Genomic DNA, 21684 nt, shown 5'->3' with positions numbered 1-21684 from the left:
TTAATGGATGTGTCTGGACTTTTATTCTTACTGTAATAGACTATTTGACATTATCTTTACTTTCAGGCATTTCATTTATATTAATCCAAAGAACTTTTTAAAGGGTAGTTTCCTGAAGGCTACACATGAGCATAACCTTTTATTCCCTGTGATAAAAATCTTTATCAAACAAAGTAGGGAATAAGGACTGGCCATTTCAATTTTTGCCCCTCTTGCAGACGGTTATTTAAAGAAGAACCTTTTATAAAATACTACTCTTCGTTAGGGATTATTAAGCTTGGTTGTAATGTCAACCATTTTTTTCAAACAGCTGTGGAGGAGCTTAATAAGATCTCTCTGCAAATAGATAAGTTGAGTGCAATGATATCTTTAGATCCGGAGGTGTCTCAGACTGCTTTAGGGACTTATACCCACATGGTTCTGGATAAGGAAATACAATCTGAACAATGTAAAACCTTTCTGTAGGTTAACTGTGTTGACAATCAAGTTCATGTACCAGATTTTGGAGTTGAACACATGGTTGGTTTACAAGTGCAAAGAATATCCGTTTAATACTGTTTACCACTGAATTTCTCTCTAACAGAATCAAACAGAGATGGGCACTGACCTTTTGGCACCTGCCCTTTCACGTATTTAGAAGAAGGTGGATATTTTTGTTTTTTGATTCAAAATAAGTTTTGGCTGTATGATTTTTCTTTTTTTGAACTTATAGACGGCTCTGACTATTGGACTGACTGACAAAAAATCTTTTTCATTTTTTGGTTTATAATGTAGTTGATTTCTACATTATGTCAGGGCTGCTCAACTTCGGCCCTCCTGCAAATGTTGGCCTACAACTCCCATATATCCCTGGCTACTGGCCACTGTGGCAGGGGATTATGGGAGTTGTAGTCCAAAAGCAGCTGGAGGGGGCCTAAGTCGAGCAGAGGACTATTTTCACATAATTTTCCTTTATTTGGGCCAAGTCCAGACTTTCCCCCATTCTCCTTCATGAAAAATCTCCTCTTGACAAATCTGGCTCCCAGACAAGTTTCAATCTGGTCAATGGTTTTAATTCGCATTTTAACGAAGTCGAATAGAACTTAGATATTACACCTTTTGCTTCATAGCCACTTTCTGTCACCAGCTTCTCAAAATTGGTCAGGTCTTTACTGGCCAATTACAACTGGGGCGAAGACAGTATCAACTGAAACTACGACCAACTGTGCTCTATAAAAAGTGATTTTATTTGATGAAATGTCTTCAGTTCACCTCTGTGGTATGCATCACTAACTTATTCCTTTTATTCTGCCAATTATTAGGTCTTTTTATTCTGCCAATTATTTCTATAATTTTGAGATAAAATGTTACCGGGGTAATTGGGGAACTGAAAACGGAATAACCATTTTTCCCAAGTCAAAGTAACATTTTAAAAGGGATTAGTGATATTCTTGACCATTCTTTTAAAAAGACCACTATGGGGGAATATACTTGTCATTATATCACTATCATTTACAAATTCAAGGTTGTATAGCCCATATATAGGGTCAGATTAGTGAATTAAACTTTTATTTATCTGATAAATGAGTGCCGGTGTTGTTATACGCGGATGACGCAGCTGTATTATCTCAGACTAGACTGGGTTTGCAAAGATTGCTGTATGCTTTTGCCTGCTACTGCAACAATAACAAGTTAGTTATCAGTTATAAAAAATCAAAGGTCCTGGTTTTTTCTAAGTCCAGGAAAGTATACAAATAGGTAGTAAACCAGAATCGTATTGAGCAGGTTTACAAATATAAATATTTAGGCATTATATATAAATATTTAGGCAAATATAAATATTTACACAACACATTTAGGCATTTCCCCCCAATATAATCTTAACTGGAATACTCATAGGCTGTCCTCCATCCATATAGCCCGCAAAACTCTTAGTGCCTTCTTACGTTTCTACTGTTCTAAAGGAGGCATATGGCACTCCAGGTATTTTGGGCTAAGATTGTGGCTCAATTACTTTTTGGAGCCTCATTATGGATACAGGGGGTAACAATTGAATTGGAGAGAGTACAGTCTATATTCCTAAGAGCAATCTTTGCAGTGCCTAGATGTGTGCCATATTCTGTTCTTTGCCTGGAATCTGGGTCTTTTTCTATAGACTGTAAAGCTTGGGAATCTACTTTTGCTAGATGGATTAAACTCTGTCTAGAGATTCGGGAATTTTCTTTTTTCCGTTACTTATGGTTGGACTCTTATCCAAACCCCTGGCTATCTTACGTAAACAACAAAATAATGCATTTGGGACTGTCTCCTTCTGAACTACTTACTTTGAAGAATAATAAGGTGAAGGAAATACTATTTCTACGGTTGCATGACATTGAACGTCAGGAATTCATGTCTTCGGCTAACAGAACCTGCTCTCCCCTACATTTTGGGATTCCCCCCCCCCCCATGGGAGATAGAGGTGCAAATTATCTAACAACTCTTCACTTTTCCAAGTTTCGGGTTGCATTTGCTCGGGCTCGCTTAAATGTGCTGCCCTCCTCTCTTTTGGAAAGGAGGTTCGCTAAGGACCCCTCAGTTACGGTTTTCTGCCCCTGTGGCTCTGGCTGCCTGGAAACAGTTACCCATGTTTTGTTATACTGCTCTTTGTATCAAGGTGTTAGAGAAGAACTTATTTTCCCCCTGTTAGTTAGATTTCCTGGGAGGTGTGAGCTTTTTTATATACAATATTGCCTTGTGGACACAAGCTGTGAGATCACAAAAGTGGTGGCCAATTTTTTTTATATTGCTATGAGATTAAGGTCTCAATTTTAGGAGCTGTTTTACTGTTTTTAAAGTAATTTATCCTGGATGCTTATATACTGTTTTATTGTGTGTAACTATCAGCCACTATCTGTGTATATTAGCTATATTTGTTGTTCTGGATTTTATCTTTTGGCTGGCCAATGGCTGTAATAAAAAACCTGATGATGATATTTAGGCAAATACTTTATTGGATGCATGAACTCCTGGTGTTTGCATGTTGATGGAAAGAGAATTACTGCCTGGGTGAGTTGCTTCATACAACTGAATTGTTTCTCACTTCACAAGTCCCTCCATCTCTATTAATTCCAGCGCATGCTCTTTTGTAGTGGCTGATATTACTAATATCTCACATGTGTGCTTGCACACATTTAACTTTGTGAGCCCCCTTTGGACAGAAAACCATTTTTTCACTTTCATGTTTTCATGGTGAACTTTTTATTGACAAGTTCTTCCCTGATCATTCCCCATATCACAGTCATTACAATGATCACCCCAAATATTTAATCTGGCAGAGAGAATTGTACATATGCAATTGTGTGCAAGTGGGCTAGGATTCAAACGGATACTTTAAACACACTCAAAAGCTTTTGGCATTTTAAATATTTTTTTTCTTTGAACAGCAAATATCATAGAAAGTTAGAGTTCAAAGGGACCTTGGGGAATGGAGTCAAGAAGGTTAAAGCTCAAAATGAGTCAAGACTTGTGAGGAATGCCTTAAAAAAAGGATTCTTTGGGATATGTTTGAACAAGCCCCCAGGTCTGTGTGGTTGTGGTGAATTAGTTGCAGTTCTTTGCATCTAGTTATACTCTCCCCTCCCAAACAGCATGTAGTTAGGCACCCTGCATATGTGAACTCTGAGAATGTCTCTGCTCATAATGCTCTTTTATGAACTTGCATACGGATTTGCTTATAACCAACCAAAAGGACGACTTGTGACACATACAACATAACACTTTTGAGGTATAATCAAATGGTTTGGCGGGGGTGGGTTGGACAACTGGAATTATGCATCTCTACAATACCACATTAACCACTAGGGCAGCGACTTGCTACATGAGTTACAAATATCAGATCCCATGGCAACTAAAGAGAAACAAGAGAGCTATTAAACTGGATTATTTGTCATGTTTAGAGTTAGTAACACACAGCTTTGCACATACCTTCTATTGCTACTAAATCCCATTCCAAGTCTTTCTACCTCTGTTTTCTTTTTACCAGCCATATTCAATTTCTCTTCTTTCATCTGAATTTCAAGATCCTTATACGCCAGTCGCAAAGATGATACACTACAAAAGCAAAACATGTGCAGTTTAATACATACTGAAGGGAAACCAAGAGGTTTTTCCTCCTGATCCAGCAGTGACATCAACCAGTTAAAAAAAAGTGTGTATTCCAATGTCCCAGATATTTTTTTCAAATACATATTGCATGCAACTTCCAAATGTCTCTCATGGGAAAAGCAGAAAACTGAACCAAGTTATTTTGTATTAGGAAACACATGACAGAGTACACATTTAGTCATACAGTACATACAATCTGTATGTTTGAAAAGTCACCCAAAAAAACCCCACAAGAGGAAAGTATCTTAGATCATCAGATAGATACTTCTTTAAACATATGTTTTGCCAGGTAAAATTTAAGAAGAAAAAAGCTAATGGAAGTTGAAGTGATTACAACATTGTAACAAATGAATACGTAACAATATGGATAAATTCACTGAAGGTGTTTTGCAATCAAAATTTCTGAATTGTAGCCATGCGGATATGTTGCAAAAACTTTCACTTCTTCAACGTGCATTTTGATTTTACAATTACAAAACAAAAACACACTTACTTTTACCTCTCTCTGACAGCATTAACAAAATCAAAGATGTCAGAACAATATGCGTCTTCAAAACAAGGGGCAATATATGTTGAAACACATCTTGATTAAGTTGGTAACAAGGCAACATTGTCATGTAATAAATATAGTTTGGAAAGGGGCAAAATAAAAATATCAGGAAGTTGACAGCTAGTGTTTATTACATGATAGGTGAAACTAATCTTGGCAAGACCTATTTTAAACTTTTATTTAATAAATGAAATGTGAAGACATCAATCTATTTGCATGAGTATTTCAAAATATGGCAAGCTAGAGAAGTACAGTATTGAGCTCAATGCGGCATTTCCCTGACTACCTGATTGAAAGCCTATATTCTTTTTATTTATGTACATTTTATATCCCGCTCTTCCTCCAAGGAGCCCAGAGCAGTATACTACATACTTAAGTTTCTCCTCACAACAACCCTGTGAAGTAGGTTAGGCTGAGAGAGAAGTGACTGGCCCAGAGTCACCCAGCTAGTTTCATGGCTGAATGGGGATTTGAACTCGGGTCTCCCTGGTCCTAGTCCAGCACTCTAACCACTACACCACGCTGGCTCTTTTTCTTTTAAGGACAATCTTTTTGTCTTTTAAGGACAATCAGGTGGACAGGGAGATACTGGGTTTAAAAGAAGCCTCCCAACATAGCCTAGATCTATTGTTGAAGCCCTTCCCCTCATGAGAAGCAGAAGGGTTGTGTGCCCACTTGTAACATGCAGGGTTGGGCGTTCTCCCTGGAATCATAACATGAACAGATCCATTGTAACATATAAAGTTGTATTACTGGCTTCATCAAAGCAGCTATTAAGAAGTTCTGGTAAGAAATAATCTGCATACTTTCCTTTCACTAAAATCTTAATTGAGAATTATCTTCATAAATTAGCCCACTTCTGGCTCAAATGGTCACATGTCTTCCATCTTGAATTGAGGTGGATGACATCACAAACTATGTCATTGAAGTGTTCCTACAACTTTGGTTCAAACTGGTCCAGGCATTGCAAAGTTGATAGGGAGACACACACACACACACACACACACACACACACACACACACACACACACACACACACCTGGGTGATCTCATACTTTCCTTAAGGAAAGGAGGCTAAAAAAAGCTTGAAACCCTGAAAGATTATGCTTCATGATTCTAAAAGTGCATGTGTGCTGCCACCTAGTGATCAACTACTAAGTCAAGAGAATTTCCAAGCAAATGGAAGTCTTCCTTCATGTTTTTGCCATTAACAATAATATAATACGGATAAAGAAAACCACGATCTTCTAAGTAAAGTTCTAGATGCTTTCATGATCTGCAAAATCTTTAGTTGACTAACAAAATGTAAACATCATAGTTCTTTCTAGACAAATAAGTAGGGAACGTGAAAGAATAAAACATACAACCATATTATCGTATTATCTAATACTACATTTTTAGGAGGTCAACTAAAAAGATTATGAAATTTTTAAGAAACGGATATAAGCATGAAGAAAACAAAATGGCCAGGAAACTTGCAATAATCAGATCAACATTAAGGAGAGCCAGTTTTGTGGTAGCAAGCATGCCTTGTCCCCCTAGCTAAGCAGGGTCTAACCCTAACCCTGGTTGCATTTGAATGGGAGACCACATGTGAGCACTGTAAGATATTCCCCTCAGGGGATGGAGCTGCTCTGGGAAGAGCAGAAGGTTTCAAGTTCCCTCTCGGGTTTCTCCAAGATAGGGCTGAGAGAGATTCCTGCCAGTCTGTGTAGACAATACTGAGCTAGATAGACCAATGGTCTGACTCAGTATATGGCAGCTTCCTATGTTCCTAAGCTTCACAATTTTTTTTGCTGATCATTATTTTAAGCAATGTTTTTAAGATGGGCATAAGTAGTATTACTTCACATACAGCAAATATAGACAGGACACACATCCTATGTACCTGCATGGTACCCCATAAAGAGCTCTGCTGGACTTATCTGGTCCAGATGACAGCAATGAATAGAAACAATTTTTACCAGTTTGGGCTGGTATGCCAGCTGCACCTTTGCTATAATAACTTCCATACTAGATTACTATAACTTCTCACTTTTCTCAATATCTCTACAAATAGTTTGGTGGGTAATCGTAAGAATACTACAAATGTACTTTTATCATCCAGTTTTAGGTAACTAGTATATCATCTATCAAATCAATCTTTATTATAGTCCTTGACCAGCATAAAGCAGGTTACTCGCGTGGCATTAAAACGGTCTATGTCCGGAGCTGTGAGTAGAGAGACTAAAAGCTTTACATACTGTTAAAAAATGGTGAGCTACCCTAAAACTGCAGTTAAAATGGAAAGAGTTGGTGTAATAAGGGTAAAATGGGTGAGACTATATAGAAGCTTTAAGTATTTAAAATCTTAAAATTTTGACACCTTTAATCTTAAAGTCTGTAAAGTTGTAAATACTATAAAATGCTAAAGCTGAACTGTAAGACCATGTGCTGTGTCAGGCTTGCTTAGATCTTGCTGCCTGTCAGGACTAGATGAATTTTACATGCTGCAGCGCAGAACCGAGCAACATTATGTGTGGTTGGCATCAGAGAGCAGGAGAGAGGCGTAGAATTGGCTTGAGCGACCTGGGGACTTGAGTATTAGTGGAAGAATGAGGGCAATACGAATGTTTCTGTAGAATGGGCAATGGAGGAGGACATGCTGCGGGGGTGCAAGTTTTTCAAGAAGCGAGTCTTCCTGTATCTGCCTTCTAGCACAGATGAGGGGAGGGCACCATAATGGGCAGGGTGAAGGCCCTTCTGTGTTTTGGGGCTTTCAGCCGCATTAGGCATACAGTGGGAGATGCAGTGTATCTTAGTCTTTCATTGATGAGAAAGTTCGGGACTCTGCCTAAATCGGTTTGGCACTCTATGTCCATTATGTGCTGTTTGATTAGTGATTCTGTCTGTTTGTAGCCCATGGCAAGAAAGAGGGCAGCAGAGAGTCCCAGAGATGACAGGGGGCTAGCCCCAGTGGGATGAGGGATAATCTTAACCAGTAATTGAATATAGCCATCCAAACTCTGGCTGCCCTTTTACCAGTCCTGTCTCCAGACGTGGTCTAGCATTAGAGACACACAGTAGTACTTGGAGAACTGTTCTTAGGAATTTGGACTGGACAAGCTCCAGTCGGGTGAAATTGGAAAACGGGTCTGCAGGCATCTAGAGGCCTCCTCTTGATAGGAAACTTAAGTTAGGTGCTTTTGTAGTTCCTGCATTAGATTGTTGTAGACCTCTTAGTCTGAAGGTTCTGCTGTGGTCAGGGAGAGCCAAATGTGCTCCTCTGTGCATTTTGAGCAACGTGAAAGCCATGAGCTTTTCTGGTGCTAGAGGTGTGGAAGACCACCCCGAGGTATTTAAAGCATGATAACTGCTCAATTTTGTGCCCATTTATTAATTATTATTATTATATTTATATTCCACTCTTCCTCCAAGGAGCCCAGAGCAGTGTACTACATACTTAAGTTTCTCTTTCACAACAACCCTGTGAAGTAGGTTAGGCTGAGAGAGAAGTGACTGGCCCAGAGTCACTCAGCTAGTATTATGGCTGAATGGGGATTTGAACTTGCGTCTCCCCGATCCTAGTCCAGCACTCTAATCACTACACCATGCTGGCTCCATGTGCTAGCGGTGTGTCTTGGTCTCTTCAGTTAACTAACAAGCTTCGCGATAGTTGATTTCCAACCGGTATTCCTAGCAGTATTGGGCGAGGGCTCTCAGAGCTCTTCCAAGACATATGGGAGTTCCGGAAAGAATTGCTGTGTTGTTTGCACAGAGCGGACTAGAGATGTGTCTCTGTAAGCTTGAGAGGGTAAAAATGTGATTTATTAAGGTGACCTATTAAGGTGACATTAATGTCTAAGTTGAACAGGAGTGGGGCAAGAATGCAGCCTTGTTTGAAACCTAAGGGTTGTAAGAGCACATGACAGATGACCTTGGGGGTTGCACACTGAGGGAGGTGTCCTCCTATAGGATATGTATGAAGTATAGCAGGTGCCGGTCAGTTGAGGAGGCTTCCAGTTTCTCCCACAGTTTGAATTGTGAGCTGGAATCAAACACAGCCTTGAGGTCTATAAAAGCTGTGTAAAGGGAGGCTGCAGTATTTTGTAGAACTGATCAATGATCAATGATGGAGCAGCCCTCCCTAAAGCCAGCCTGTTCCTCTGTGAAGTTTCCTTGGTCCAGCCAATTCCTAAGCTTGCTTCCCATATAGATTTCTAGCATAGAGCTTACTGACTGTGCTGAGCAGGCTGACAGTGTTTGCTGGATCATCCTTTCTGCCTTTTTGTTAAAGATATGGATGATGACCGCTAGCCTCCAATCCTTAGGAATACGGCCAGGTGTGTCAACTATGAAAAGCAAGGCCAAAATAGGGGTCCACCACGCTAAGTTATTTTTTAATTAACTCCAGGGGAATTAGGTCCTCTCTAGGGACCTTCCCAGTTCCACAACCTGTATGAAGAGGAAGCTATAGAAGTGTTTTTCCTAAATCACTAGTGGGATAATAGCTAACCAGGTGTGTCGGGCCATTACTGAGATTTGCTGCAATGTGCCAGAATGAGGCCAAATTATTGGATCTGACTGCTGGGATGAGGCGTGACCAAGTGGCTTCTATAGCATCTTTTTTCTTGCATTTGAAAAGTTCTCTCTGTTGGCTCTTCTGCTTGAAGAGGTCCTGCAGACACACTGGTCTTGTGTTGGTTTTGTAGGCATGGTAGTTGCTGATGACAGCTTTTTTTTGTATTAATGCAGTTGTTAACAGACCATGGTTTTGGGTGGTGCAGGTGCTGCTTTGGGCGAGCATTGATTTTGTAAGTTACATGCTTTTGTAGTTCCTGCATTAAGATTGTTGTAGACCTCTTAGACTGAGTCTGAAGGTTCTGCTGTGGTCAGGGAGAGCCACATGTGTTGGAAGTATCCTGAGGTGAGTAGTTCAGACATTGCTTTGTCTAGGTGGATGGACCATTTGGCGCTGTGGGCTCTTCCCACTGTTAGAATGTGGAGTTGGTGGAAGTCCTCAGTGTGCGATGGGTGGGTGAACGACTTTAGTCATAGAGAGACTGGGAAGTGGTCGCTGTCAAATTGGGGGATAACCTCGAATCGATCAGCAAATGGGAGCAGGCTTCCAGACAATTATGTAGTCAGTGATGCTCCTTCTGGGTCTAGTCTAGGAAGTGAATTCAGTGGGGTGATCATTTTCTAATGAGCCATTTAACATAAAGAGATTTAGCCTGGTAGCCATTTGGACTAGGCAGAGTACTTCCTGTTCTTCGAGTGGTGGGTGAAAGGGAGTCTTTCTGCTTCAGGATTAGGCAGATAGCACTGAGGTTGTACATGTAGGGTGTTCTCGTCGGGGCCCAGCCTGGCATTGAGGTCACCTCCCAGCACTGTGTGTGCATTGGGATTAGAGGAGAGACTGTCTGAATTAGTTTTCCAGCTCAGACCATAGATTTCTGACCTGGGATTTCTGATGCAGTGGATGGAGGTAAATGCTAATTGGTAGTAGGGAGCAGCATCCAAAATGGATTGTTACTGCCATAGCATACTCTTTGTATGGAGGGAGTCTTTCTGACATTGCACACAGGGTTGTTGAGATTAGCATCCCTTGTCCGCCTTTGAGTCTGCCTTGTTCTGCCTCGGCTTCTGATCCTAATGAGTATGAGTGGAATCTGTTGAGTGCCAGATCCTCAGCAGTCCAGGTTTCTTTATGATGTCATGTTGGTAGATGTAGTCTATGAAGGAGATGTCTCTGGAGTTGGCATGCCAGCCTGGCACATTCCAGGACAAAAGGGAAATGTTATGCTGGTCTCTTGGATGTCAGAGCATAGTGCTGTGGGGTAGGGCCTGAGTGTGAATTCCCCGTGGGTTCCAGGGGCGGACTGGGAGATTGCAGCTCTTGCAAAAGTGGGAGAGGTGATGATCATGCTTGTTCTTGCACTCTCAGCTAAGGGGCTGCCAGTCCTCTCTCTGAGAATATGGACTCTGCAGAGGAAGCTGGCACAACTCGGACAACCAAACTGAGGAGATCAGTGCAGTGATGTCGTCAAAATGGGGATCACTAGCAAACAACATTCCAGGGCCCATGGCATTTGAGGCTGTATCCCTAGGGGTTGTGTATGTTGGCTGTTGCTGCCGGGGCAGTGAATGCAACGTGTGAACCCCTTCTTCTGGGGTAGCCCTGTCTGTACATGAGGGCATGGGTAGCTGTGCCTTCGGCAGTTCCCACAAGGTTGTGAGTGAATCCATTTCTGAAAAAATGGGGAATGTTATGAATGTGATGAGGGTAACCCGCAGATAAGTTGGTTACAGAAAAATCTGAAGAAATGAAACTGAAGGAGCCACCTCCCCAAACTGACCCATTGTAACTCAATGAAGTGGAATGTTCATGGATTTAGAGGACACTTAACACAGAACCAGGTGAGTGGAATGAATGGAATTTAGTGGCAAGGAGGGAGAGAAAGTAGGACTTGAAGAAAAACAGCAGGAATCAGCTTGAAGAATACTCCTTCAAGACGGTCACAACCTTTTCTGCTCCAGAGGGGGAAATATGCCTAAAACTTTCATCATGCTGAGACACAGGTGCAGGTAATACATGTACAGCAGAGATATACTGCAACATTTTGTTTTGAGTCCTATTTTTACTCCAAGTTATCCATATACTTAAAAAAAAACACCTGGGGTTTTTCATCATTAAGTATGAGATAAACTACAAATTTAATATCAAGACAATTTACTATTCAACTTTTAATGGGAAGAAGTAAAACAACAAAAGTGGCACTGGGGTACATCATCCCAAAGTATAAGCAATATTATGAATATATAAAATATATTGTGTGTGCATCCTTATTGCACTTCATGAGCAACTGAAAGTACTATGCACATGTAGTGCTAGGAGTCAGAGACCTCACAAAATGCTATTATAATAATGTAATAACTATAATATCTATAGATGCTGTTAGCAATACCCCAATATATTTATTAGTATGAAGTGCAATAAAAATAATATTACAAGGCAATAGTGGATGAAACACAACAGGCACTTAATTCATTAAGTTAGAGCCTGACCTGGAATGTGGAGTTATAGAACACGGAAAACAAATGTTTATGATTTTTTCCTTCTCAAATAGGGAGAAGGAACCTGGTTCCATCCGAGGGTTAAAGTCCTAAATGGCTTGAGAACAGAGTAACATAAGGATCACCTTCTTCTATTTAATATCCAAGGCCTGCTCCATGTGTTTCCACTAACTGAGGCTCAGCAGTTGTCAAGTGGGACGTGGTCTTTCAAGCTGGGGCAACAGTCTTATAGAATGCCTTGCCAAGCTCCTAGAAGCCATTTGCAGCGCAGCCGGGGAAGGGGACGGGGTCGGCAGGGGAGTTCTCCTGCCGACCCCTTGAAATGGGAAGGGAAGGGGCGGCAGGGGTCTTGGGGGTGCACAGGGGGCGGCCGCCAGCCAATCGAAGACATTGATGAAGAGCCGGGCGGCAGGGACTGGAAGATACGCTGCCGCCCGATTGAGAATTTAAAGGAGAAGAGCCGCGCCAGAGGGGGAATGAAGCGGGCGGCAGGGATGTATGCTGCCCGCTTACTCAAAAGAATACGGTGACGTTCTTTGGGGGGTAAGTAAAGCCCCCCCGTACTTTCTTAGAACCTCCCACCCGAACCAAAACCACCCGTGTCCGGACCGGTCTGGAGGCCTTTAGAATGGCCTCCGAACCGGTCCGTGCACATGCCTATTAGAGAGATCCTTTGGAGCTGCTCACAATCCATTTGGGATTTCACTACCCGGAAGAGTTTGGTATCATCTGCAAATTTGGCCACATCGCTGCTTACCCCTGCTTCTAGATCATTTATGAATAAATTTAAAAGCACCGGTCCCAGTACAGATCCCTGGGGGACCCCTCTTCTTACTACCCTCCATTGTGAAAACTCTCCATTTATACCTGCCCTCTGTTTCCTGTCTTTCAACCAGTTAGCAATCCACACATGTACTTGTCCCCTTATCCCATGACTGCTAAGTTTCCTCAGGAGTCTTTGATGAGGAACTTTGTCAAAAGCTTTTTGGAAGTCCAGGTAGACTATGTCAACTGGATCACCCTGGATCATCACTTGTTGACACTCTCAAAGAAGTCCAAAAGGTTGGTGAGGCAAGATTTACCTTTGCGGAAGCCATGCTGGCTCACTCCCAGCAGGGCCTGTTCTTCTAGGTGCTTTACTATTTTATCCTTGAGGATGCTTTCCATCAATTTGCCCGAAATGGACGTTAGGCTAACCGGCCTGTAATTTCCCTGATCGCCCCTGGATCCCTTTTTGAAAATCGGTGTTACATTTGCTACTCTCCAATCCTCTGGCACAGAGCCCGATTTCAGGGATAAGTTAAATATTTTAGCAAGGAGGTCGGCAATTTCACATTTTAGTTCTTTGAGGACTCTTGGATGGATGCCATCCGGCCCTGGTGATTTGTTAGCTTTCAGTTTTTCCAGACAGTTTAGAACATCATCCCTTGTCACTTCTATCTGACTCAGCTCTCTAGCCTCCATCCCTAAAAAGCCTGATTCAGGAACAGGTATATGCTCAGTATCCTCTGCCGTGAAGACACATGCAAAGAACTCATTCAGCTTCTCTGCAACCTCCATATCCTCCTTAATAATCCCTTTCACTCCCTCATTGTCTAATGGCCCAACAGCCTCCCTGGCAGGTTTCCTGCTTCTGATGTACTTAAAGAAGTTTTTGTTATTCCCCTTGATACTTTTGGCTAAATGTTCCTCAAACTCTCTTTTTGCCTCCCTTATTGTCACCTTGCATTTCTTTTGCCAGAGTTTGTGTTCCTTTCTGTTCTCTTCGTTTGGACAGGCCTTCCAATTTCGGAAGGAAGTCTAAGAGAACCCTTTTATGGCTTCTTTGACGGTACCCATTAGCCACGCTGGCATCCTCCTGGACTTAGTAGTACCTTTCCTCCTTTTGGGTATACAAGCTGACTGGGCTTCTAGTATTGTGGTTTTGAGTAAATTCCATGCATTCTGGAGCGAAGTGACTCTCCTGATTTCCCCCCTCAGCTTTCTTTTCACCATACTCCTCATTTTGGAGAAGTTTCCTCTTCTGAAATTCAAAATGTCTGTGTTTGACATCCTTGATGATTCTCTCCCCGCATGTATGCTGAATTTGATGGCACTGTGGTCACTGTTCCCTAAAGAGTCAATGACACTGACGTCACACACCAGGTCCTGGGTGTCACTCAGAATTAGATCCAAGGTCGCCTTCTCTCTGGTCGGTTCCATGACCAACTGTTCTAGGGCACAGTCATTTAGCGTATCTAGAAATTTGACCTCTTTGTCCTGACTTGAATGTGAATTTACCCAGTCTATGTGTGGGTAGTTGAAATCACCCATAATTACAGCCCTGCCTCTCCTTGATGCCTCCCTGATTTCCTCCTGCAACTCCAAGTCACTATCAGCATTTTGATCCGGAGGGCGATAGCACGTCCTCAGTAGCACAATTCATTTCCAGCCTTATATAGTCACCCACAGGGTTTCTGTGGAGGACTCCAGTCCACTTAGGTTTTCTAGCTTGTTAGATTCTATCCCTTCTTTAACATACAGTGCTACCCCTCCTCCAAGGCGCCCCTCCCTGTCCTTTCTATAGAGTTTATATCCAGGGATAACAGTGTCCCACTGGTTCTCACTGTTCCACCATGTTTCTGTTATGCCCACTATGTCTATTTCTGCGTTAGCAACCAAGCACTCCAGCTCACCCATCTTGGCTCGGAGGCTTCCGGCATTGGCATACAAGCACCTATACGCTGAATCTCTCCCCTGATGTATGCTATTCTTTTGACTCTTTGACCTGCTGGCACAGGCTCCCGTCTGCTCTTTATGCGGTTCTGCTCCGTCCCCTTCTGTTTTATTTGAATTCTTTGTAGCCTCACACTTTAAAGGATGGCTTTTGCCAAACGGGATACTGCCCAGCTCCCATCAGCTGTTCCCCAGGTGTCATTTTAAAAGCTGTTCTGCAACCTTTTTGATTTTAAGCGCCAGCAGTCTGGTTCCATCTTGGTTCAAGTGCAGCCCGTCCCTTTTGTACAGGCCTTGCTTGCCACAAAATGTGTCCCAGTGCCTAACAAATCTAAACCCCTCCTCCCGGCACCAACCTCTCATCCACGCATTGAAACCCCTCAGCTCTGCCTGTCTCACTGTACTTGCGCGTGGAACAGGTAGCATTTCTGAGAATGCTACCTTGGGGGTCCTGGACTTCAAAATGCTACCTATCAGCCTAAATTTGTCTTCCAGGACCTCCCGACTGCATTTCCCCACATTGTTGGTGCCGACGTGCACCACAACAGCTGTCTCCTCCCCAGCACTGCCTAGGAGCCTGTCTAGACGCTGCGTAATGTCCGCAACCTTCGCACCAGGCAGGCAAGTCACCGTGCGGTCAACACGCGGGTCACAAACCCATCTCTCTATCCCCCTAATGATCGAATCACCAACTACAAGGAGGCCCCCACCCCCCAGAGGAGTATCCCCTGTGCGAGAGGATATGGGCTCATCATCCACGGAAGGGGTCCCTTCTAAAGGAGCATTTCCCTCTTCCTCAGACCGATGTCCTCCTCGCCCAAGACCTTCATTCTCCCTGACAGCAGAGGAGCTACCAGCCCTGGAGTGGGATGCCTCTATCACATCCCTGAAGGTCTCATCCACATACCTCTCTGTCTCTCTGAGCTTCTCCAGATCCGCCACCTTGGTCTCGAGGGAACGGATTTGTTCCCTGAGAGCCAGGAGCTCCTTGCACCAAGAACACACCCATGACTTCTGCCCATGGGGCAAAACAGTGGCACTCTGTGCAATACACTGGGAAGTGCCCCTTCCGCTGCTGACCATCAATCTTCATACTGTTTTAATTGGCGCTTTACAGTATTTAGGGAGCTTATTGTCCGTTTATTAGATAGTTTACTAGGATAGGTCTCAGCTGTAATGGTCAGCTATTTAACTGTCCAAACAGCCTTTCCCAAGAATATGAGGGATACGAGGGAGGGATATGTCCTTACGTTCTCTTCTCCACCAGGCTCCTTGTGCTTCTTGTGATCGCAGGGGCTTGTTCCAGGCTCCCCTGCACACTTCCTGCTAAACTCCTGAAAAACTCCAACGTCCTGTTTGCTATCCCTGTTCGCTATGCTCTCGGGCCTTCACCTCATATGTAGAGTAGGCTTCCAACTGTCACACAGGATGTGAGTCAAAGGAAGGAATGTGGGGCCCCTCCCAGCCCTAGCTGACTCCACCCCCACTACTAAGTAAACAGTGCCTTTAGGTAACCCTAAGAACTCCTAGCCCTGTGATATCTTAACCCTAACAAGTAACCCTAACAAGTAACACACACAGAGATAGAGAGACTAAGGCCTACCCCTTAAAGAGAAATAGCCCCTGCAGAACTCTCCTCTTCCTGTTTGTTTGAAGGGGAAAAGGCTAGATGTTTGGAAGGGCTTGCTCAAATCTCAGCTCCAGCCTCCATAAATCTGTCCCACTTTAAAGCTGTTACAGCCCATGACCATGCACCACATCTTAAGGCAGAACATTCCATAAAATAGTTATGCACTGAGTGAAGCAAGATTTTTGTTTGTCCCAATTTTATTGGGTATCCCCGTGTTCTATTATGAGAAATAAAGAAAAAACTTCCATCCATTGGTTTCACATCCTGCATAATTTTATAAATGTCCCTCATGTCCCTCATTAGTTATCTTCTGTTCTGAGCAAGAGCCAAACACTTTAAGCCTTTCTTCATAGGAAAGGTTCTCCAGTCTATTGATAATTTAAGAACATAAGCCCCGGTTGGATCAGGCCCAAGGCCTGTTTCACATAGCATCCTGTTTCACACAGTGGCACACCAGATGCCTCAGAAGCCCACAGGCAAGAGGTGAGGGCAAGCCTCCTCTCCTTCAGTTGCTCCCTTGCATCTTGCCTCCTAGGCTATATGAGGCTATAGCCACCAGACTTTAAGTTACCCCTTTCCAGCTCTATTATGTTCTTTTTGAGTTGGGTTGACTAGAAGTGTACACGTAACCCCCAAAAGTCTTTTTTTAGGGGTGTATGCAGCCTCTGCATGCTATGACTCACAGCACATATACATGCCATAAGAAAAACAGGTTGCTCACCTGTAACAGATGATCTGGAGGTGATCTGTTGTATTCATAAGGAATGGGTTCTGTGCCTGCGCAGAGACCTCGCGGATCGACTGACTAGCAACTCATGACGCCTCCAACTGCCCTGCATGTGGTTCGTGCTTCCATTATCCCTGGCAGTTGGGGCATGTATATCTGTTTCTGTAGACCACCAATTGTTGACGATCTGTATTGCGATTCATTCTCGTGCAGGGAGGCCCAGGCAGGTTTTATGAATACAACAGATCATCTCCAGATCATCTTTTACAGGTGAGCAACCTGTTTATCTGGATCGTGAGCCATTGCATTCATAAGAAATGGGTGATTAGCCAGCTGCCTTACTGGTGGCAGGTCATCAAGGCAGGACCTGCTTAAGGACACTCTACCCAAATGTTCCTTCTCTAGACTGATGTAGGTCCAGTGCATAATGCTTTATAAATGGCTGGAGTGTAGACCACGTTGCTGCTTTGCAGATTTCCAACACGGATACTCCTGCAAGATTAGCAGCTGAAGATGCATATGCCCTCGTGGAGTGAGAACTGATGGTACTTGGAGGCTCTGTTCCCTGAGCGTCATAAACCAGCTTAATAGCTTGAATAATCCAACGGGATAGCCTTTGTCTTATTTATTTATTTGATTTATATACCGCCCTTCTGAAATGGCTCAGGGCAGTTTACAGACTTGAGACTGTCTTGCCCATGGACTTTCCATTATAGAGTACAAAAAGCTTTTTTGTTTTTCCATATGCTTTTTGTAGCCTCCAGGTAGTATAGTAGTGCCTGCCGCACATCTAAGGTATGCATGGTTTTATCTAGCTGTGATTCTGGATTTTGGAAGAAAGCCGGTAGTACTATATCTTCGTTTATATGGAAGTAAGTTATCTTTGGTCTAAAGCATGGGTCAAGCGCATCAGGACCTTATGTGGGTAAATTTGAGTGTACGGTTGATCTGCCCAAAGAGCTGTCAGTTCACTAACCCTGTGGACTGTCGTAACTGGTACCAAGAACACCATCTTTAAAGTTTTAAACCTTAATGTGGAGTTAGCAAAGGGCTCAAATGGTTGCTTCATCAGGGCGTTTAGCACCTGAGTCAGGTCCCATTGTTGCAGGGGCTTCCTTACAAGTTGTTTAATCCCTTGAGGAAATTTTTGCTTTCAGGATGGGAAAATACCATTGTACCTCCCCAGCCCTTGTGTTCTGAAGATATCGCTGCCAAGTGGACTCAGAGATGTGTTTGTTAAGCCTGACATTTTCAGCGTTGTCATATAGATGAAGATGTGCCAGATTGTAGCCTTCCTAGGGAAGAATCCCTGTAGCTTTGCATAATACTTGAATCTCTTCCACTTACTATTATAATTACGCCTTGTAGAGCGTCTCCTATTATTAAGTAGTATTTTGTCTAATAACCGACTTGCCAACAGTTTTAATGTTTCGAGTTGTGGGTGTTGGATCATTCCCTGGTTTTGACTCAGTGAGTCTGGCTGATTTGGAAACCTGTGGTATTCTCCTGCTGACAGCCTCAGTAAGGGAGCAAACCACGGCTGTCTGGGCCACCAAGTTGTTATCAGAATTCCCTTTGTGGCATCCCTGAGCTTTTGTGACACCACCCGCAGACTAGAAGTGTACACTAAACCCCCAAGAGTCTTTTTTTTTTTAAGGGGTTTATGCAGCCTCTGCATGCTACAGGGAGCTATGACCCACAGCACATATACATGCAATGAGAACCAAAGGTATTCATTTTCGTGACATGTTACAGAGTACATGCTGTTTATCCACTTAACGTGGAAAGTGTCACCAGCTCCTTTCAAGCCGCTTTCAAGCTGTGCAGTTCTGTTGTTCTTGAAAAAGGGACTATGAGTGAAGACAACCATCATGCTCATAGATGTCAGAGAGGTAAAGGGTAGGCCCCCTTGTTATAGCCCCGCCCAAGTCCTGCTATGCTGCCTCATCATGGTGGGGGGTGTTCCTGGGAGGAATGAGCGAAGTACGCCAGGAGGTATACTCCCAGGAGGGTCACCCAAAGCACAAAGGTCATCCTAGCTGCCCAGCTAAAGCAAGCAGGCACCTACTGTATATTGGGCAGCAGCGATATAGGAAGGTGCTGGAGCCGGACGATCATGTCAGTGACAATGACAAAGGCATCATTCCATACTGCATGGGAGAAGGCAATGGTAAACCACTCCTGTATTTTACCAAGAAAACCACGTGGATAGACAAAATGGAATGATTGTTGATGTAGTGCTGGATGATGGCCCCCTCAGGTCGGATGGTACTCAACAAGCTACTGAGGAAGAGCTGAGGATCTCTCAGACTACTGATGGTGTTTATGACGCAGTTAGACTAAAGCCTTTTGGATGTTTAGCAGCTGATGTTGCTGTGCGGGAAAAGAAAATCCAAAGCTGCAAAGACAGAACTATAATGGAAACGTGGAACGTAAGAACCATGAATATGGGAAAGCTTGACACAGAGAAAGATGAAATGAATCAACTACAGATTGACATCTTGGGCATCAGTGAATTAAAATGGACTGGAATGGGACACTTTCAGTCAGGAAATCATACCCTTTACTACTCAGGACATGAAAAACAAAAGAACGAACGGTGTTGCTTTCATAGTCAGCAACGATATAGCAATGACAGTACTTCGGTACAATGCGGTCAGTGACTAACTAATATCAATTACATTTCGTGGACACATGGCATTTTAACATGACAGCTTTCTAACGACTGATGCAGAAGAACAGGAATGCTCAAGTCCAGTCTGAAATTGACAGAACATGCAAGCAAGATGTGCTGTGGGTGGTTGAGACTGGAATGCCAAAGTTGGGAAAGGTAAGTTGCTTGGAAGATGGCATTGTGAGAGCAGCTTGGTGGCTTTCGCCTCCAAGCTGCATTCGCTCTTCGACATCTTTATCCTAATTTCAATCTGGAAGGATTGATATCAGAGGAATAATGGTGTTTGCCCTCTTGGGAGCTGCCTTTGGTGGACTCAAGGTGAGAAAGGTTTTGAAGAATTGAAACAGAAATAACCATGAAGTGACTTGAAAAACGCCTGGCGAACCCGAGAGAGACTTTGCCATTCCCCACCCGAAGAGAAGAAGGCATTCCCACCTGCCTATTAGCAACAGTCTCTCCACCCAACCCATCCTTTCTAAATTATCATCTTCCTCTCTTTTCTTCTGCTTTTTTGTTCTCTAAGTTGCAAGAATGTTCAGTTGTTTCTCTGTTTTCTGGAATTGAAGATCCGCTTGAAGCTAACCTTTAGTAATCTCGAATAGAACGGAAGATTTTGCCTCTGGAGGATGATTTTATTTGCAAACAAATGGTTTTACAATCTAAATGAAGGATTTACAACTTTTGGGTAATGAGGCTTGTCTAACTTTCTGGATTGGTTTATGGCACCGCTTTGAGTAACGAGCTTAAATAAGGAAGAAGTAATTGGCACGTCTAGTCAAGATCTGTTTGTTCTTCTTTTATAAGTATGCAGATTTTAACTTTTTTTTCCTATGGAACATCAATGGGTACATTTATTGAACATTTTACTACAATAAATAGTGGAGTAATGAGGCAATGATCAACATTTTATTATACTTTACTGGATCAACAATGATCAACATTTTATTACAACTTATTGATGCTTTTCTCGATGACTATCATTGATGGATTATTGAAGCCTTTAACTGTTTTTATCAAACTATCTGAGGATTCTGATGTCAAACTTCTATTATAGTTTCTAACTAAACGAACAGGACTGTGGCAATGAGGCAATGATCAATATTTTATTACATTTTACTCGATCAATAAGGATTCACATTTTATTACAATTTAATGATGCTTTTCCGGATTACTATCATTAATGAATTATAGAAGCCTTTAACGGTTTTAACCAGGCTGAGGATTCTGATCTCAAACTTTATTGTTATTAACCGTACGGAACAGGACTGTGGACTCAGCTTTCAGTCAGTGACTTTATTTTGGTTAATTGGAGAATGATTTTATTGGCAGACAAATGGTTTTACAATCTAAATGAAGGATTTATAACTTTTGGGTAATGAGCCTTGTTTAACTTTTTGGATTGGTTTATGGTACTGCTTTGAGTAACCAGCTTAAACAAGGAAGAAGCAATTAGTCCATCTCGTCAAGCTTTGTTTGTCTTTCTTTTAGAAGTATGCAGTTTTTAACTTTTTTTGTTTATGGAACATCGACGGAGACATTTTTTGAGACATTAATCAAGATTTTAACTTTTCTTTCTTAACTGAATTGTACTGCATTGTTCTATTTGTTTAGTTCTATTTTCTTTTCTTTCAATTTTACTTCAAGATTTTTAATGTATACATATTTCAGATATCAGACGTTGGACTTAGGCTATTTTACCCAGCACTTGGTTACATTTTGCTCCCATGCTATGTGCATTTTTTTAGATGATTACAGACATGGAAAGTTGAAAGTTATAGACTGTTTAAAGCCTTCAGTGTGCGAATATTTTCTCATTAACACACAAAAATTTTTTTTACTGATGTTACAGGAACATTATATGCCGGTCAAGTGAAGGACACTAATTACTTCAGGACTGATTGTACGTTGGTGTCAAGTTATTTGATTACTATCCAAGTGTTACCAAATGGGTGATCACTCAGAAAGAGAAGGAATTTATTTTTGTTCTGTGGGAGCTTTTTGACTGTGAAAATTTCCTTGCTGTACCTCAAAGTGGAACAGGTGTAGACTCTTTTCAATATGGAAATGCCTTTTGGAGGATTATTTTATTATACTACTACATTTAAAAAATTCCTTTATGGATGTTATATGAACTTTATATGGCAGTTAAGTGAAGGATACTATTTTTTTCAGAACTGAGAAATATTAACTATTTTAGGACCAGCTGG

The 21684-nt window shown here is 42.3% G+C and overlaps 1 protein-coding gene across 5 annotated transcripts in view; it reads right to left on the bottom strand.

Annotated features, from left to right (window-relative positions):
• ARFGAP3 (ADP ribosylation factor GTPase activating protein 3) overlaps positions 1-21684 on the bottom strand; it is a 96518-nt gene that overhangs the window by 35358 nt on the left and 39476 nt on the right. For all 5 annotated transcript variants that reach the window (XR_008308933.1, XM_053257463.1, XM_053257462.1 and 2 more), the window contains one exon: positions 3946-4071. Coding sequence is in view for 4 of the 5 variants with exons in the window: in XM_053257463.1 (XP_053113438.1) it covers positions 3946-4071 (126 nt within the window). In the remaining variant the exon portion in view is untranslated. The remainder of the gene's footprint in view (positions 1-3945; positions 4072-21684) is intronic.

Source organism: Hemicordylus capensis, chromosome 5, assembly GCF_027244095.1.
Source record: "Hemicordylus capensis ecotype Gifberg chromosome 5, rHemCap1.1.pri, whole genome shotgun sequence".
Taxonomy (NCBI): domain Eukaryota; kingdom Metazoa; phylum Chordata; class Lepidosauria; order Squamata; family Cordylidae; genus Hemicordylus; species Hemicordylus capensis.
The sequence above is the reverse complement of the archived record's forward strand: the minus strand, read 5'-3'. Positions and strand labels throughout refer to the sequence as shown.